Raw genomic sequence first — 20,336 nt, 5'->3', positions numbered from 1 at the left:
GCAGTCTTGTGCAAGACGCGTTAGGGTTGCATCTGTAGCACTGCAACTGTGGTGTTTTTGATTTCGTTTCCTGCACGTCATCACATTCCAGCCCATTCCTTACGACCACACTGAAGCCTCTACAGGCAACAGAAGGCCAGGCCAACAAATCCCCAGAAGCACCTACTTTCTTTACATTCTCTTTGAAAACCAGTTCAGTTCTTATTGTCTTTCCCCCCCCCCTGCATTAAAATACAGCTTTGTGGCTGGCACAGAGCTCATTGTCTGCCTTTCTTTGAACAGCTTGCTCGCCCTGGGCTTGTCCTCAGTTATTATTTTTTCTCCTTTTCTTTTTTTTTCTGCCTTTCTTTACAGAAATGACAAGCAGGTTGCTGCTTCTGAACAGGCTCCAACACATCAATCCCTTGAGGAAAGTGGGCCAGCGAGGACCATCTAAACCGATATGAGAAATCTCATACATGCTTCAGACAGATGTGAAAATATGGATGCTCAAACACAGCTGCAAGAGAACAACCTTTTGCGTAACCACTTCTTAATACATACTCAAAAATGTTTCTTGTTTACAATCCATCTTTAATGTCACATTCCCGTCACTTAATAACGTCACCGACCTCCGAGATTCAGTAAATGGGTTTTGGGAAACACGGCCGTTGGGGTAATTTATCTGTAGAACAGTACTGATGGAGAAGTCTTGAAGGTGATAAATCCTAACTGGTTGTTACAGCATAAAATGATAATGGCGCTGGTGTAGCTTTCTGCTCTGCATCTCAAAACACATTTACAGGGCAGCTCACTCAGCTCTTAAAATGTGGCCTGACATAGCAGTATGTAAATATACTTTGTAGGTTGTTACATCATGACAAATGTAAAAATGGAGCCAGTATAGATAACACACAGGCGGATGGGCTTGGATTTTAAAAGAGGCAATGTTTTGTGTACAGTGAGCCTGATGAGCCCTTCATCATCTTCAGAGCACAAACTAAAATAACTAATTTGTTAAGTGATTGGCCCACCAGAAAATCAATGAGCCACAGTTTTAATAATTACTTAATCAGAGTCATTAGATGAAAATGCCAGAATGCACGCTCTGCAACTGTATGAAGAAGAAAATTAGCAGAAATGAACACAAGTTCATTTCACCAATGAGTTTCACAATACAGTATGAATACTTTGTGATGGGGTCCATCAGAGGTTATTAAAAGGGTTTATTTGACCAATCATGCTCCAGTCACAGTTAGGCCTTTCCAAGTCCTCACATCCGTCGGTCTACTTAGTTGACTTAGTGTTAATTTTGGAAATATAAATGGAGTTTATTTTCCATGCTTCTTAAAGACAAATGTTTTGTTAAAATTGAGCTCAACCTGACGTCAATTATTTGGTTTCAATCATTAACTTTTTGCCAACTAACACTTTCTTTCTTTCACATGCCTACGAGTCTGAAAACATCACCCACTCAGGAACCAACAATGCATTTGTCATTATAAAGGGAAAACATAATCTCTACAACTTTAACATGTTTGCTGTTTTCCTTCGTGTTATTATTTTATCACAAATGTTCTCTAACAAAAATATGTGTTTCTTACTATTACGCACAAGTTGATTTTACTCACTAACTTGCCTTCTGAAGGGAGATGGTTGCGCTGCCAGTTAATTAGAGGTGTCAGAGTAAAGGTGGCTGAACATCACCATTTAAACTCTCATTTTCCAAACACTTCAGCCCCTGCAGAAATTTTTGGCAGGATACTAAAATACAGAACATGCAGCATTCCAATCACTGGATAAACTGTGCCGCTCATTCACAGAGGGGTTTTTTTTTTTCTGCTGTGGAACAATGGTATCAATTTTTGCAAGCTCAAACTTGCCTATTCAACATATCCCCACATTCCACAAGCTTCAGCAGCTGGCATAAAGGCATTTATTCTGCAGGGGGATTACTCGCAATTAAATCATAAAACTAAGCCACGGAGAACATTCTCTTTTCGCTCAGCAGCCGGGCTGCTGAATCCGCACCGCCTTCTGATTCCTTCTCAACGGGCAATGACCTTGACAGAATAAAGCGACAAGTCAGCATTACAGCACGCGGACACTGATCCCGGCTGCTCAAACCCTCTCACCAGTCTGCCGCCAGTGTATCTGTATCTGTCTGCAATCGTTTCTTAAAAGAGCCACAGCAGCAGGTAGAAGCCACAGGTCTCCACATAGCTGACAGTGGGTGCCATTTTTGGTGTGATTTCCCAAATGGGACACAGTCCATTCCTGACTCAGAGTATAATGGTGTGGCCCAATAGGGGGGGAACTACAGAGAGAAGTCCAGCAGCTTCCCTGAATGCCTGTGACTCATTTCAATTGGCAGAGCTGGACGGATTATTCCAATTAGCTCCCGAAAAAAAAAAGGGTGGGGAGGGAGCCCCCATGCTGAGGCTGTCGCGGAACGAAGGGGCAAAACCAAGCACACAGCTGCTTTGAAGGTTAGCTGCTGTAAGAACGTCTCTTTTCATCTCAGTGTGCAAAAACAAACTTTAGAGAGCAAAAATTTGCAATGACAATGGTTGCAAAGAAGAGCAGCGTTCGCAAAGAGAAATCGATTTCATTATTAATGAGTACGTTAACTGAAACAGGAGCGCGTCAAACAGATTATTGCCCGGCATCGTAATGGTTTGCATGAAAGAAGCAGTTACACACATTACTGTTAATTTGCATCGCGTGTGATTTCTAATGAATGTTCTAATTCTGCCTTAAAAGCCCAAGCTTGTTGTTAACACAAACCGGGGAAAAAAAAAAAAAAAAAATCTGTCTGTTCCCAGGATTGTTACGGGAAGGAAATCTGCAATTCGAGAATTAAATTAGACACAGCAAATTAACACTATCAGCAGTTCTGTTTTTAACGGTGACTCTGGGATCAAATTAGATTCATAAGAAACAAGTGAAAGTAACGGTTGTTGAGGGGATATTGGGAGGTAAACAGAAGCCAATGTCTAAATGAATGCTAACCAGCAGAATCCAATTCTGGAGCTGATTGCCTCATAACCCAGCAGAAGCAAGCAGTGAAGGATGGAGTGAGCCACGCAAATAGAGGAGATGCAAGAAATAATAGCCACTCATCTATTCATGGTAATTGTGTTTCCCTGTACGACAAGAACTGGTGGACCTTTCATTTGCTCCTCCGGCAATTGATGTGATCGGTGGCGGGTTTCGGGTTTTCAGAGAGGGATTGAGCAGGCTCTATCATCTGTGGTCTCTCCAAATGGCTGCTCACACTGAGACCTCCAGAGTTTAGGCTAGAAGGTGTTTATCAGTCATGCAACACCACCCCGATCTTCGACAGCTAATCTGACATTAGACATGATATTAGGAAGTATCAAAACTGCTACGAAACACGTGCAGTGATACAGAAAGTCTGTGTGACACTTTCATTATTCTGCTAGCATCTGGTGTTGCTTTCTAACCTTAACTTTGATGGCGTTTGCCTTTTTTTTCTACACATGACTACCTTATAAAAACTCCTGTCCTATACTTTAAGATGTGTCAGCTGAAACTCCCCAGAATCAAACAATTAGCTCATAATAGGACTCTGCAGGGCTCGACTGCATGCTGAGGAGACAGTCAAGCTATTTGATTCAGCTGTGCTGGACCATGAACACATATAAAAGCTGCTGGATACCAGCCCTTCAGGACTTGAGTTTGTGACCACTGCATTAAACTAAAGTAAGTGACTCTACTCCTACTACTAGAAGCACCACAGCTGCCAACAACACTTTTGCATAAAGCATTCCGGTCTAGTACAACTCTGTAAGGAACATGTAGACAATATCCCCAAAGACCTGGATCTGGGATACCATGGGCCTTTTTCTTTTTCCATATTAAGTTGCAGAACAGAACAGGCCTGAGCTGATACAAATGGAGTTAGTAGTGATCTGAAAAAACAAACAAGAAAGGATTTTATCATGAGAAATGTTTTGGAAATCGGCACTATAAAATCTCAACCGTTTGCAGATAGTGCATGTGGGTCCCAAAATACGTACAGTACGCCAGGGTATTTGGGCGCTTTAAAATTCAAATAATAAAGTAGAATCAAGAGGAAAGAAGGATTACAACTGTGTGAAAGCTCTGCACATATCCTTCATGTTCATTCAACACAGAGTGTTTTCTTAATGGAGATCTAACTGACAAAAGAGCAACCGCTTTGTAAAACATTGAACATCAGTAATGTCCAGTGTGTGAGAGCACCCTAACCTACTGGAATAAAACTTTCTCTTTAGAATATAGAGTTACTTTGCATAAATTAATTTTGTGTTTTACACAAGAGCACAACAAAATATTTGGGACTCTTGGATCTTTTAAGAAGAATTGGTTGCAGTATTCTGATACTTGCCATATCAGAATAGGAATCTAAATTGCAGCACCCACCTGTTCCAATATAGTATCAATGCGGTCCACCTCGCAGTCGATCACATAGCGCTTCTCCTGCCTCCTGTCCATCTCTTCAATGACTTGCTTGAACTCTGTTGCGTTTGTTGTGCTGCTGACAGAGCGAGCAGTCACCTGCCAGTTGTTGGCCACTGCTGCCTCCATGATAGCCTGCAGGATGGAAAAACCTGGAGAGGAAGACAGAATGACTCAGTGAATTGAAAGAAAAAAAAAAAACACAGTCGGGGTCAAAAGAAATAATTATGCAAGGGCAGCCGGACTTCTGAAATATTCTGGTGGTTAATAGAGGTTAAAAGGCCATAAAAATAAATAAAAGTATTTGGACTTTTGCAGAGTCTAAATATTGTCTATTGTTTGGACAATATGTGTGCAAAATTGTACAGAGTTTTATGTGTATGAAAAGGGATTGTATTTCGACATTATTGAAAGATCAGTAAGTGGTTTTATTGCACTTGGCATCTATTAAAAGATGGCATTTAGCTCAGCCACATGTTGACTTTGACGTCCCTGTGAAACACTCTGCTGTGTCCCTTGTCTCCTTAGAGGATTGTGCCTGAGCATTTAAAGATAAAGACAATAAAAGATTAATCCAGGCCAGAGATAAAGAGAGAGAGATCATTATGCTATGAGAAGAATGGGGAATGAGCCCTTCTAATGATTAATTCACACGTGAAATATTTTCATTTAACAGTGCGCTCAGAAACACTGCGGTCAAATCACACACCACAGAATGAATAATGTAGCCCTAATTCTCGGGCGATGAATTGCATGTAGCACAAGCTGGAATAAAATTGGCTTAACTCATCTCCAGTGTTGAACAAGTGACAATGAACATGAAGGTTATTCATGAAAATCAAACACACTGCTGGTAATTCATTAAAAACCAAGGACAGTGAAATTGCAAATTGAATGTCAAATAAGCCTCTATTCAGTACCTCCGTTCATTTTTCATAGGTTGACATGTGGGTAACTATTACAGAAAGGGAGGAAGTAAAAAAAGTCTGGAACAATACCAAATTTCTAGCATCCACATATAGATTTTATATCATGATTTATATAGTTTGGGATGAGAAGATGCCGTGCTATGATAGGCTGTGGACAAAGTAAACATTTGTCTTTTATTTTACTCCTGTAAGCACTTTGTCTGGGCAAGTAGATCTCCACACTGACAGTGAAAAATGTTAAAGAAAGAACAAATCAATATAAATAATGTTAAATGTCCTGGTCAAGAAGGTTTAGGCTTGGGATTGTTGTAAGCCTAATCCATGGTATGTATCTATATAATCTCACAAACCGCATTGCCACCACGTGACCTTACGCCATGAGGCAAATTAAAAGGTGGAGGCAGACAGACTGCGTCATCACTAAAGGTAAAGGGTCATGCTGCCTAGAGACTGAAGGGACTACCAGATTGGCAGGTTTTCAGGTTAAATTGATCAGTGGCTAGCCAGTACTTGTTGCACAACACGTTGCTGTGTTTACTGCAGCCCTGGGCAATTTGTAGTACAAGTGAAAATCCCATTATTTAGTTTTTTTGCACTAAATGTGGCTTTTATTTTAAAAGGCACCATAGCTTCCTTAATATTATAGATGTGCTGATGGGCCTCATCAAATGAGTGGAATAGCTTTCAAGAAGTTAGCTCTGAAAAATTCATATATGCATAGTTTTTAACAAGGTACAGACATCTACATATTTTTCTGCCGGAAAATTGACCATAAATTTGCAGAATTTACAAAGATCACGTGGATAACAGCAGACAGAAAAAGCCGAAAACAATCAAGAATCACCAACATGCAGGGACGACGGATTACAGAGGCCAAGCGGAAAAGATTTCCACAGTAAAAATATCTGTGAAAATTATACCCGAAAAAACTTGACTGACGGCTAAATGTCTTCAAGAGGATCAAATAAACTTAATGAGCCTATAAATGTTAAAGATGAAACTTTTTTTTTCTAATGTACAACACTACATTTAAATGAAAGAGAAAATTAAAATGAAAACAAAAATAAATATATAGAGTTTAACATGACCAGCCAAAGTAGCTCGTCTGCTATAGGTTCTCAAAACTCATCCGCCTAAAGCTGAAGTGTCAGGATGCAGGTTTGAAGAACATGGATGCATTATTCATTGAAGACGTGTGCTCCGAACTTCACCAATCATCAGCCGGCTGAACAGCATGGCAGTCTTCCAGGCAGTAAAAGCTTCTCACGTTAGGAGGCCTCATGCAGATTAACTGGGTCAAAATGGTCTCTGTTGGTTTGGAAATGTTTAAGGAAGCTCGGCAAGGTAGAAAATGTCAGCGAGCCATTCAGCATCCTGTAATCACATCGGCTGTACGACATGATAAAAAGATGTGACTTGATGTTTGTTGTGGGTTTACAGGTATCTGATGGTTGTTGCTGTGCAGCTTGACAGGCGATATTATATATCTCAGAACCTTAAGGAATAAAAGACAAAAAGACTCTCATGGGAATGCAGAGAGGATTTTTTGGCTTATTTTATGCAAGTGTCAATGGTAGTGTGCATGAAAAATATATAATGTTCTTTTGTACGAGGTTGGAGGTGCCATAGAAATAAATATAAATAAAACATCTCCAGCGCGGAGGAATGAAACACCGTTCTGTCAATCAGATTCAAATCATGGAGGCCTTTTATTTTGAAATTGCTGATTTGTACAGCATTTGTCTCCTCGCTGCCGCTGGCAAACGCGGAACTGCTCAGGAACAATTGGATTCATTTAAGATTCACAGAAGATTCCATGCCTGCAGAGTTTTACATTTGTATGGAAATGAAGAGATGGAATCTGGTGGCAGTAAATAGTCTGTCCAGAGACGGATTATTTCTGCTCTTATTCTTTTTTCCCCAAGTCAGCAGAAAAGTTTGTGTTTTGTGATTTTGACTTAAAAATCTACACAGAACTGAAACTTTTTTTATGCAGTTTTTTTTTTTTTCTCCATGATTCATAATGCATTTGATCAGTAGCATCAATACCTATTTTACCATTATTATATGGACCTACAGGCTTAAATGCATTTTATTAGGACTTTATGTGATAGACCAGCACAAAGTACCTTATAATTGTGAGGTGGATGGATGAAAATATTCATTATTTTCACTTGGGTTACATATAAAAATCTGAAAAAAAAAAAATCTGGCATGAACTTGTATTCGGCCTCCCTGAATCCAAATTTTGTAGAACCAACTTAGATTGAGCCAGAATATTATTTCGTTCTTCTAAATAGTTTTGGCAGGCTTCACAAATTATCTTAAGCAAATATGTTTTGATATAAATCATTCCACTGTTGCTCTAGTGTAATGGTTAGGACCAGGGTCCAGCTCTAAAGTAAAATTTTAGGACGATGGATTAAAAAGCGCTCTGGGGTGTATTCTAAGCTTGAGATAATGTTTTTAAACACTGACTCTGCTTTAAATATCTTTCCATCCCTGACCTCTCTGTTGTGTTCATCTAAATGGTTTCGTTCCTCTACTAATTTTCTGCCAAACTAGAAAATTAGTTTGGTAGAAAATTTAAAGAACGACCAGACTTATATTGAAATTGAACTGATCCCCTCTGGATTGCAAATTTTCAGTTCAAGTTTAACTGCTTTGTGTTAGTCTATTAAAATCAAAAACGTTCAAGGAAAAGTTAACTTGCAATTAAGCATTGTCCATGCTTTTAGAACAGAGTTGAGGCAGTCAGTCACTATTTTTGCAGACAGAGTAAGTTTGATCCTCAGCTAGTATAAAATTTAATCCTTCTAAACAACCCTAGTGGGCCTCATAAATGCTCTTGATAGCGGTATCTATTTACAACATGGAAAAAAAAATGTTGTAAATAAATGCAAGTCTTTGCCAGGAACTCCACAGCTGTGCTGCATCTGAAAATATAACAGTCAACTACATAAATTATGGAAGACAACAACAGTTTCCTTATCACCTCCTATAAATCGCTGCACTGCAAATGCAACAGCGTGCAGCAGCTTCTGCTGATCAAGCATCTCAGTACTAATCATAGCATGGAGACAAGAGTATATCTCTATAAATCCATTTTCATTACCTCTCATTGTGATCGCTCTTGCCTTAGGTGCAACATTTCCGGGAAAATGTCTTCCAAGCGTCTGCTTTTGTCATCTCACATAGTGAGGCAATGTCACAGTGACCTCCTCTCATGTTTCATTTTGGTTCTGATAAAACACACAAGTGTTTCTGCAACATAACGTTGCCAGGATACAGAGCAAAAGTAAAGGTTAACTTTGATGCCTGCGATTGCACTTAGAAAAGAAAGCACTTGCTCACACACTGCTGAGGCTGACACATGGATGAGTTAGATGCACATCTGAATGTTCGGCAGAGTAAAAGGAGCTTGTAAAACATTGTTTGTATTCAGCTGCAGTATTTATCTTTACAAAAGCGTAAGTTCGGGCTGAGTTGTATAGTTTGCAGTTGGGGTGAATGTATGACTAAGAGCTAACACAAAGGAACCAAGCTGAGAGACAAGTGATGTCAGTGCCAGCGGCATAACTAATGGCAGAGAGACTTTGTTGGACAAAATTTGGTTTCTGAACATGTAAATGGGCTGTTTTCATGCCTGAACAGGGTGTTAAGTTGCTTTTTAATCTCCAAATGCTCTCTTGGAACAACTGTACAGTTTGTGGAGCAGTGCATAAACAGCTGCATTGGATAAAAACTCAATTATTCCGACATTTCCCTGCTATCAAATCCAGATGGAGCCTAAAGACACCGTGTGTGCTTATAAAAGCAGAGCTGTTGTGAATGAGATGTTGTAGCAGCGCAGCGTAGAGTGGCTGAGTGAGAACTGCAGCCCTCTCCTTCGTCTCCAAACCGGTTCCTAACAGGATGAGTTTTGAAGCGTCACCCGTGGAGGCTCAGCAGTAATTGAATTGAGTTGCATCTAATCTCATTGCCCAGCTTCTTTGGTTGCCTGACTCTCATTAGGCTTCATTGCTAGACCTCCATCTCGCTTTCTTTCCCCCTCACACTCCTCCACTCATATCTTACAGCCAATCTGCGCGAACTCTGTAATTCAAAGAAATAGTCTAATCCCTCTGAATCAAGCGCCTTCGTATTAGCTGAAACATGGCTTTCAGCTTCAGAACCACAACAACACTAGTTACTCATTTTGCATTATTGTGTTATTGCTTGCCTTTCAATAATCTTAACACTACATCCAGTAATCTAATGAAACAGCTAAGAAAATACGGTCATACCCATTTTCACATTCTGTCAATTTAAAACCACAAACTTCCATGTATTTTAAGTTGTTTTTTTTTGTTTTTTTCCAAGTGTTGGAGGAGTTTTCAACTTTTTTCACAATTGGAACATCTAGAATGTCCATCCATCCATCCATTTTCTTACACCCTTCTTCCCTAATGGGGTCAGGAGGGTTGCTGGTGCCTATCTCCAGCTGCGTTCTGGGTGAGAGGCGGGTTCACCCTGGACAGGTCGCCAGTCTGTCGCAGGGCAACACAAAGACATAGACAAACAACCATGCGTACACACACTCACACCTAGGGAGAATTTAGAGAGACCAATTAACCTGACAGTCATGTTTTTGGACTGTGGGAGGAAGCCGGAGAACCCGGAGAGAACCCACCATGCACAGGGAGAACATGCAAACTCCATGCAGAAAGATCCCCGGCCGGGAATCGATCCCAGGACCTTCTTGCTGCAAGGCAACAGCTCTACCAACTGCGCCACTGTGCAGCCCCATCTAGAATGTGTTACGTTTTATTACAAGTAAAGTCAGGTATTTACTTGATAAAAAGGCAAAGAATTCATTTTAAAATCTTTTGCAAAGACACTCACCGGGATTTTAGTATGAAAATTGAGTAGACCATTCCAAGTCATTAACAGGCTTTGATTCACAACTTGTATCTGTATGTTCAGGGTTGTTCTGCTAGAAGGTGAACTCCATTCCAGATTTTCTCCCTCAATGTCTCTGCATTTACCCACCAACTCTGACTTAAGCAGACCTGCAGACTGATGCTGCCTCTACCGTCTCTCATCATGGGGATGGTGTGTTCAGGATTATCGCCAACATTTTGCTCCTCAGGGAGCAGCATGTAGGTCAAAAGAGTTCATTTTTTGGTTTCCTATGACCAGAGCATTTTCTTCTACATGGCTTGTGAAAAACTACCAATTGGACATATTTTGGCTTTTAGCCAAGGTTCCCATTCTTGTCTTATCCACAGATTCTCCCATCTTAGTTGGAAATCTCACCATTTGCTTACAATTATTGTGGCTTACATGACAAACTTGGGTGGCATTAGAAAGAAATTGGTTCCACTGGATTTTATTTATAGGAATCACAGTATAGGGGTTTATTTATTTCATGTATTTATATATTTCAAAAAGACAAAAAGTAAAACCAAGAAAAATATTTATCATGCCCAACGGACATGAAATTTTACATGATCTGTTCAAAAAAGGAACAAGGAGAAGATACAAGATCTCATACTCAAGCAACAACAATTGAAATGGTCAATATGAGACAATATGAGCTGCACTACTTCAGATTGTTTTTATTTTAAAGATGTTTGAAAACTATGTATATATATATATATATATATATATATATATATATATATATATATATATATATATATATATATATATATATATATATATATATATATATATATTTTTTTTTTTTTTTTTTACTTCACAAATTTGCACCATTTTGTGTAATTATTCAAAATGTAGCACAAATCCTAATAAATACAATAAAGTTTATGGTTGTAACATACTGAAATGCCAAAAGGTCCAAGGGGTCTAAATACTTTGCAAGGTTCGGTACAAAGAAATGAGCCAATGATACCCTGAGAGTGTTACTCAAAATCCAAATTGGTTCACAATCAACTGAAAACAGCAGCCCAAACCAAATAACCTCAACCTACTTATGATGGATAAAAATCTAAGGGGCCGCACATGACAGACGTGGAGCCAACACTAAATGTGGTAGCTCTCTGCTCTAATGTGCCAATACTCTGGTAAATGGGGGTCTCTGGCAGCCTGAAATGCCCTGTTGAGCACCGTCCCAGGGCTCACATGGAATCAGAAACAACTGAGCTGAAAGCACAGAGATAACATTTTGTAAAAGTAGGGCTGGGCTGATGCATAACCGAAGAGAGACGGGGACTCTTCTTTGCAGAGATAATGCTATTACAATCTCTCCATAAAAGATATATTACAAAGAAAAAGAAAGAGAAAAACGATCAGGTAGAGATGAACTCTACATGCACTGTGTGCAAACCATTTACCTCTGCTGGTGTGTGGCCAAATATATGACTTTCTGTGTCTCCTTTTGTCTTGGATTTTGGAAAAGCATTTTATAGATTTCAAAGAAATTATTTCACGCTCAGTTGTTTCGCGGTGGCAGAGAGATTATTTATAAACCTGGACTAAAGCCAACAGAATCATTATTAACAAACTAACATAAAATTCTGTAACATAAACTAACGTTAAAAGAACTGGGTGACAAGACTGCTATATTAGGACAACCGAGGTTCAATGTAAAATGAAGCAATTCAATCAAAGCGTCAACATGTGCAATTTGAACGGGGGGAGATTAATCAAAAACATTTGTAAAATGAAAAAAAAAAAAAAAAAAAAGCATTACTGGCATGATTTCTAAATAAAATGAAGGCCACCAACGTAGCCCAAAAGTATGCTCCCAAAGCTTTGACATGCTACTTACAGCAGGACTGAAACCAAAACAGCTTCTACCCAGGGTGTTGTTCTAATCAACAAGATAGCAGGTGTAAAATCAAACTAAATCAGCGTGCTGTCTGTTTCTTTTACATGCGCAGGAGAGATGAGAGGAGCACTTTTCCCTGGTGAAAATCCACCCCCAGACTTTGGGGAGCTCCTCAATATTTCCCTGGCAATTTTTGTTCCACTTCACTAACTACAAACTGCGCCACACTTTTGTGTACAGTATACATGGATCTTGACAAACAGAGTTGTGTATGCATTTTTTTTTTTGGAAGGGGCTAATTAGGTTCTGCTCTGAAGTCTTTGCACAGAGAAAAATGTAAAAGGAGAGGAAGATTTTTTTTTTTCCTTAGTTTGAAATGATTATGGTTTATTGTTTACTGTTTAGGATTATACATGCGTTTGTTCTTTCAAAGAAACAAATTGGCCCAGTGGCATACAGTAACATCAAAGTAATCAGCCTTCTCCATGGCTGCTTCGAGAAAAGGCCAGGGCACTTTGTTATAATGAAAAAAGGAAGCTCCCAGTTGTAATTTCATGGCTGCTGAAGCCAACACTGGGCAGGTGGTAAAATAGCTTTATTCCAGGTTCAGTTAAGAGGACACTGGAAAAGCAGAGAGGTTTATTGTCTGCTTATTCTGACAGACGGTGGCTCTCATATCATGTTCTTTTTTTTTGCTCAGTTACAGGTGCTTGACTCATAGTTTTTCAAGAGGTTACTGAATTAGATGGTTGGCTCTGCAGCTTTGACACTGTTTATTGGGCTGTCACTTCGGCAGTGATACCAGTTTATGTGTGCAAAATAAAAAGAGAAGGTGAATGCTGGTGATGCATCGCTTCATCCATATTTCTTTAATATTATTTTTCTAGTGCATTTTATGGCTTCTCTGATGTGCCCTTTCTTGCCAGCGTGTCCAAGCTGATTTATTCTCCTGATGCATGCATAATTTAGTTGTTACGAATTCACCATGAAGGAGAAGTTCAGTTACGCACAAAAGGCTTGTGTGGGTGGATGTGTGTGGACGTGCGTGTGAGTGTGTCGCAGCTGGATGCAGCTGAGGTGCTATTATTGTTGCGGAGATGGGACATGAATGTTGAAGAAACAAAGTGTGTATGATACAGACATGGCCACAGTAAGCGCCTGAAATTCACACTTATTATCTGACTGGGGGCAAAAAGGATAAATCACCTTTTGTGGAGGACAGGGTTGCACTTGTTTGAAATTATTTGTACGGAGCAAAATAATTTTTAGAACAACTAGGAAAGCGGGAAATACGCTGCTGATTTGCATTTTTGTGAAAGACATGTTTGAGTTTTAAAATGAAGCGAGGTCAAAACAAAAAGAAAGCAGAGTCCTTTGATACAATCTAAGTGAACTCCACCAATTCTGATACAGGACATTCAATTCTGATACAGGACCGTGCCAAACTGCAGGGAGTTCCCTAAGTAGTTGATAAAGCTTATCTGTGTCTCGCGTAAAATCAGTGTAAGTATTGGACAAGACTGTTAAAGAACAATAGTGAACAAACAGCATCCTGAGGATCAGGGAACACAGCAGACAGGCCACAGATAGAAATGAACCAGATACCGGTTTCAAGGTATACCACGATATGAAAAAGTCACAAACTGTGTGCATCCCAGCATAGCTAGCGCTGCAAGTTCAGGCGAGTCCCCTGAAATGCCCCCCACAACTAAACACTTTGACAACCTTAAGAAGACAGACGGCAACTTGAAGGAAGAAAGTGGGTCCATGTGCACATCAAACATGATAATACATCTAGGGGAGCGTCACCTATCCCTACTTGCTAAGTTAAAGGTAAGGTTCATTTTGTCTTGAAATGAACAAGCTATCATTAGCATCAGCAATCAGTGAAATAAATATAAAAGTTTTGCAGTATCACTGTATTATGACTACAATTCTAAAAAGTGCTATTTTACACAACAATTCGGACAGATATGGGAAGTTTAAAAGTTTCAAAATTAGCCAACCACCACAATCTCTGTAGTTATAGTCAACTTTAATTCTCTTTGGAAGCTGTTTTAAATTACAGGTGTGATGTTGAAATTTCATTCCCCTTTAGCATGCGAGTTCGTACTCGATTGCTTGATATTTGGCACATAACACAATTAAGATACACTAGTCCTCTAATCATCTAATAGCATAAACACGTTTCCACTGCTTCCATCTAAGACAAACCAGGTTATATGTGACAACAGTCATCTTTTTATTAACATAATGTGTCATGTTGGGAGATTACATTGTGTTTTAGATTGTGATACGGAGTTTGATGTAATGATTATATATCTAAATCATATGCACACAGAAAGGAATCACAGGTATAAATGTTTGTATACAAAATGTGTGTCCAGCTGAACTCCGGCTTGGGTAAAGCTACAGAAGCACTCTGTACTTCTGCCTTTCAATTAAACTTACTCAAATACTCCAACGCATTCATGCAGAGGAGGTTATCATACCATAATCATTTCAGGCCGGCCCGTGCCTGGTCATGGATAAAGTAGGAGAAAGCTTGGTTAGATAATAAATCAACATTTTGCTTTGAGCACTCCTCAGAGTAACTTTCAATTCATTTAACAAAGTGTAAAGAGTATAGCACAGCTGCAAACTGACCAAGACATGACCCTCTACCAAAACTGACAGGCCAGGAAAGGGGAGGATTAATCAGACAAGCAGCCAAGAGGCCCATCTTAACTCCAACGGAGCTGCAGAGATCTACAGAGATTTTGTTAGCAGCACAACTACAAGTCATGCACTCCACCAATGTTTCATTCATCCAAGAAAACCATAAGTAGTAGCATTTTCCATTGTCACAAACAATGTAGGGGACACAATGAGGGAAGCGCTATGGTCAGATGGGACCAAAATGAAGCTTTTTGGCTTATATGGAAAAGACTCTGAGTGGTGGAAAAACTAACACTACACATCAGCCTGATCGCATCTTTAATTATGCCGACACACACTGGAGTAGGAATGCCAAACCACATTAATCTAATTAAAGATCTGACTCCATTTGAGTTGCCATCCAAGGCATTCATGAGATAAGCAGGAGGCATTTATTGTAAGACTCTTTTGAGGAACAAAGGCAACTGTCTCTAGATAGCCAATTAGAGAGGATGCTAAAGGATGGGGAACAAAGTTCACTTCAGATATTTACTCCCCTCTGACCTATATCTGTCCTTCTATTCTCCTCTCTGCTGCACTGTAGCTTGACAGAAAGCATACAGTTTTAAAATCCTCTTTTATGCAAAGGATCCCAGAAGGTACACAAAATCAAAGTGGCTACTTGTGGACACCCTGTTGTTCAAAAACTCTTTTTCATCAAAATATTTTTTTGACAAATGTGAGATGGTCTTTTTCAGTCCCTAGAAATTTTATTTTTTGCTATTGTTGAATTGTGAACACTAACCTTTACTAAGGCAAGGGAGGTGTGCTTTTCCTTAAGGCGTTGATCTGTGTTTTAATGTGACATTCCCAAGAAATTATTAATGCACTACTGGAATAATTTTGGCAAGAACTTTCACCACTGTTCCATGATTTCTACTTTTGTGAATAGTGCCCCTTACTGTGGTTCGCTGAAGCAGAGACAGTGATGCTGCGGACCTTAATTGTCATCTGATCTTGAGCTTATTTAAATTTAGCCTACTTCATCTTGAATTAAAGATTTTTCATTGTTTGTTTTTTTTTTTTTTTTTTTTTTTTTTGTATGGCTTGTAAAACTAAGCACATCTTTCCAAAAGATACGGTTAATCACCGTCAATTTAAATATAGAAAACTATGTGTTCGGTATTGCGACAGACTGGCGATCTGTCCAGGGTGAACCCCGCCTCTCACCCGGGACGCAGCTGGAGATAGGCACCAGCAACCCTCCCGACCCCATTAGGGAAGAAGGGTGTAAAGAAAATGGATGGATGGATGAATGGATGGATGGATGGATGTGTTCGGTAGAATTTTTTTTTTCTGCTTTCAAGTGTATCCTAACTGTTTCTGCAAATTAGATAGATTAGATTGATCAACAAAAACGGTTCTACGTCAAACACCAGACATTCTAATGTTAAAGGAAATTTAATCAGATGCTGTAAAAACACGTCTTGATGAATGCAGAGGTTATTTGGGGAGTTAGAGCATGAAATAAATCAAACATCTTTTATAATACAATCTCACCTTCTCTAATACAGACATACAAGTGGCTTTTTCACTTTTTGTCTTCCCCTGCTTTTATTTCTTGTTCCTGCAAGTAATTTAAATACATTCTGTGCATGTTTAAACTGAACATCCAACTCCATTTGAAAAGAATCATTCTGTGCTTTTTCATTGCCGTCATTTATTTGCTGTTTTAAACAGCACCGAGTTGTCATTGCTTACATTGTGCAAAACCCAGACTGACTTGTTTGATTTGGGTTTATGCAAAAACTCTTCTCCAGAAGACAGTAAAGGAGCTCCTAACATCCCTTCTTATACAATGCAAACACATTCCTCCTGCGCAAAGTTTGAAATGTGAACTTTTTAAAAACTATTCAACAACTTTATAAGGCATGCCTGTAGAATATCTTTGTTGGCCATAATATTTCACACATCAATTTGACAGAAAGTGCTTTTCTACTCTGCAGATATCTACATTACCACATATTATGAAAATTGATTGATATCCACATCTTGTTATTTCATGAGTTCACTGAAAAATAAAAATAAAAGCATGCTCTGAAAACGGTTAAAAATTAAATAAGACTTCACATGGCACTGTTTTGTCCAGATGCTATAATGAGGTCATGACATGGCTGAAGTATCACCACTTGAAAGATAAAAGCAAATGATCAAAGCAAGAGGTCATATTAGCTTTCTTCTGTGCAACAGGCAGTTTTGTGCTGAATTGTTTTCCTATGAGCTGCATCACATTCAGAGGATTGATTAATGGTGGGGATGATGAAAACAGAGGATACAGAGCTCAGCATTACTCTTAATTTGTCTTCAGTGGCTTTGTGTGTCTAGTGATATTTTGAGACGAGCCTAAATTATTTTTATTACAACAGTAAGTGAGAAGGTGGCATCTCCAGGCCATTGCCAAAATAGAAATAGAAAGCCCTCCAGCCCTGTTACTTCCACAGTTTTAAAAAACCCACACGTTCTCTCCAAAATATGCTAATAAACATTATTGGTTGGCTCTATTCTGTGGCTTCATTAGCTTGCAACACTACTAACTGCACTGCTTACTACTTTTGCAGAAATAGAAGGTTTCTTTGCTTCGCTGCAACATATGCTTTTTTATATATATATATATATATATATATATATATATATATATATATATATATTTTCTAACAAGAAATGAATATTTAGATCATTATCATCAGAATTCAGGAAGACTATCCGATGACTGAGCCAGTGACACTGGGTCTTCATTTTTACTGCTTCATTGTTACCAAAGATTCAGCATTACAACTAATGTTTTGTTATATTACAACAGCAAATGTCAAAGTGGTTTCAGTGGGATATCTGTAAAATATATCTAAGTCAATACAATGCGCATCCACCTTTTGCTGTATTTAGGGGACAAGTGTTTTGGGGGTATGTTCATATTTAGTTCTATAATATATGTTAGATGTGAATCTATGGACTTGGAGGCTATAAACAAATTGCATATTGAATCTAACATCCTCCCTGACTCTGAATCTAAGCCACTCCACTGCAGCTTTGGGTATATATCGAAGGTTCATGTCTTGTTGGAAGGTGAACCTCTGACCCAAACTCAAGTCTTTTGCAGCTTTTGAAAGGTTTTCTCTCACGATCCTCCTGTATTGAACTCCCCATATGTTAGCATTTTACCACAAATGCTAGGCTGTTGCATAAACTATTTCAAGCTCTGTCTTGGCTTTGTAGAAAGACAAATCCCCCTTATTGAAGATATGAGGGAAGAGAAATACACAATACATCTTAAAATTGTAAGTAACACAAAGATGTTTGCAGTAGAAATATTTCATAATTCTCATTAGTGTATTTGCTCTTCTATCAACAGATGCCACATAAACACTTTTGTGAAGTCTGCTATTTCTAAGTTATTACAGTTTCAACGTTGATGTCTCTTCTAGTGAGCCACTGAATATTGTCTGAATAATGAAAGAAGGAGAACTGTTAAAAGCTCAGATGAAACATGGCTGTAACATTGAGGCAGCAGTTGCTCTAGTTTTACTGCAACCATGTTAACAGTTCCCAGCCAGGTTTAGTGAATGCTCAGAGTGACACAAATATTATCCAAGCAGGGATCCATCTGTTTGAATGTTTCCAGCCATTTGCCCCACATTTTGAAAAAGTATTTTTTGCCTATTCAAAATGCCTTTGAAAGCTCTTTTTTTTTTTTTTTTTTTTTTTTTTTTTAGAAATGGAGGAAAGTTTTCATGACAGAATATAAGAAAAAATATTTTATATGGAAGAATTAAGAATTCTTTGCTGCCATATAAGAATTGTTAGATGTTTTTGCTGCCTGCGTAACGAATTCAGTACTTGATCTGCACTTGAATGAAGCTCTTCTTTTAAGAGTTGCACATCTTCAAGAAGTCACCATCACACTTGTTCTTTGGTGTAATAATACTTATTTTGACTTCTCTAAACTTACACCTCCTCACCAAGTCAAATTACACGCTTTCATCTTGACTTATTCCAAAACTTTTCAAGAACTTTTTACCTGAACACATTTGGTTTGTTCATACACTTGAGCTTTTAGGTGCAGAGTTTTGGTGTATCACTCTCACTGCCTAGCACTGCGAAACACTTTTTACAAATCTGAGGTGGGCAAATTGGAATTTCATTTGATATTTAAAAAAAAAAGAGCCCTAAATCAATATGGAGTTGTGCCTATGATGAGTACATGCAAACATCTCTCTCATTTGTGAATCTATCCTGAGGACAGATTTTTAAATAATGTTTTTTTCTGGTATTGGCCTAATTTCCTGCTTCAGGTTCGTGCAAGTTAAGTTAAGTTTAATTGTACCAATAAGCAGCTGTTGGATTACAATTATGAGTTTGTGCATGGGGTTGAATGTAAAAGACATGTTTAAGAAGTTAACAAAAGACCCTGTTTTATGGTAAGTAGTAGCTTAGCAAACAGTTAATGAGTTGGATGCAGCTGAAGCAAAGACAACTGTTGTCAAAATATTCAGTGTAAGATGCGCTTTAAAACTCAGCACCAGTTCCTTCAAAAATTACTATGAGCTGTGCAATGCTGATATTCACATTAAGTGATCCGGAAAATTCAAATTTGTTTTTGGATGTCAAACAAACAGCGCATTCTCTGACCCCTTGTGATTTGTACAGCAATTCATCTTTTCCCCCCCAAGCACTTTGCTGCCGTCGAGGAAGGAAAGGTTGTGACTGCTGTGCAACAACAATCAGACTGAACACAAAGACGTACACTTGGGGGGGGGAGAAGACATAAGTGAAAGCTAAAAGCACATAAAGAAGAAGAATGGAGGGGAGGAAAGAATGAGGGAGAGTGACTCATAAATCAAGAAAAGGTGAGATTGCTGAATCAGGGTTGATTGTGCCTGGGAGAGACAATAAAGCCTGTAATCATCTGTCTCTGCTGCACAGACCTGGCAATTATCTGCCCATACCTGACCGCAAAAACAGAAAGGGCAGGATCCATCTACCTTCACCCGATCACCCCATATCGCTCCAGTTTTTAAGGGGAAATATGATGATGCACACTGTAAGAGCAGGGCAATAGTGTTCCCCTTCACAGGGGTATCTGTAAAGATAGAGCGAGTGTGCAAAGAGTCTTCTTCTGCTTATTGGATCAGATATTAATCAAAGTAGAGGGTGGTGACAGTTGCTTTGGATCTTTCATCTCCCTCTATCCACATGCATATTAACATACACACATAAGGAAGCTTGTCATTTTATTACCACAGATAAGAGGAGAGTAGTCACTTATTATGACGGTGTAACACTGCCTATGTAAGCTCCATTTGCTTCAGCAGCAGCTCCTCAATTGCGACATCTGCTTTCAAATGGCTTTCGCATATTGGCATTTAGGATACAAATTTCCCATCATTTTTCTCCAATACTTGTGAGCCTGAAGCGTATGGACATCGCTCTCTGACTGAAAGCACAGCACAGAGGGCTAAAAGCATTTTTTGCCTGTCCAATAACAGAGCTAAATG

The 20,336-nt window shown here is 38.9% G+C and overlaps 1 protein-coding gene across 6 annotated transcripts in view; it reads right to left on the bottom strand.

Annotated features, from left to right (window-relative positions):
• The window catches only part of gria3b (glutamate receptor, ionotropic, AMPA 3b), a 99,847-nt gene that overhangs the window by 41,464 nt on the left and 38,047 nt on the right, over positions 1-20,336 (bottom strand). For all 6 annotated transcript variants that reach the window (XR_006371611.1, XR_006371610.1, XM_044126664.1 and 3 more), the window contains exon 4: positions 4,408-4,595. Coding sequence is in view for 4 of the 6 variants with exons in the window: in XM_044126664.1 (XP_043982599.1) it covers positions 4,408-4,595 (188 nt within the window). In the remaining 2 variants the exon portion in view is untranslated. The remainder of the gene's footprint in view (positions 1-4,407; positions 4,596-20,336) is intronic.

Source organism: Gambusia affinis, linkage group LG09 (genome assembly GCF_019740435.1).
Source record: "Gambusia affinis linkage group LG09, SWU_Gaff_1.0, whole genome shotgun sequence".
NCBI classification, from domain to species: domain Eukaryota; kingdom Metazoa; phylum Chordata; class Actinopteri; order Cyprinodontiformes; family Poeciliidae; genus Gambusia; species Gambusia affinis.
Note: the sequence above shows the minus strand (reverse complement) of the source record. Positions and strands in the feature narration are given on the sequence as shown.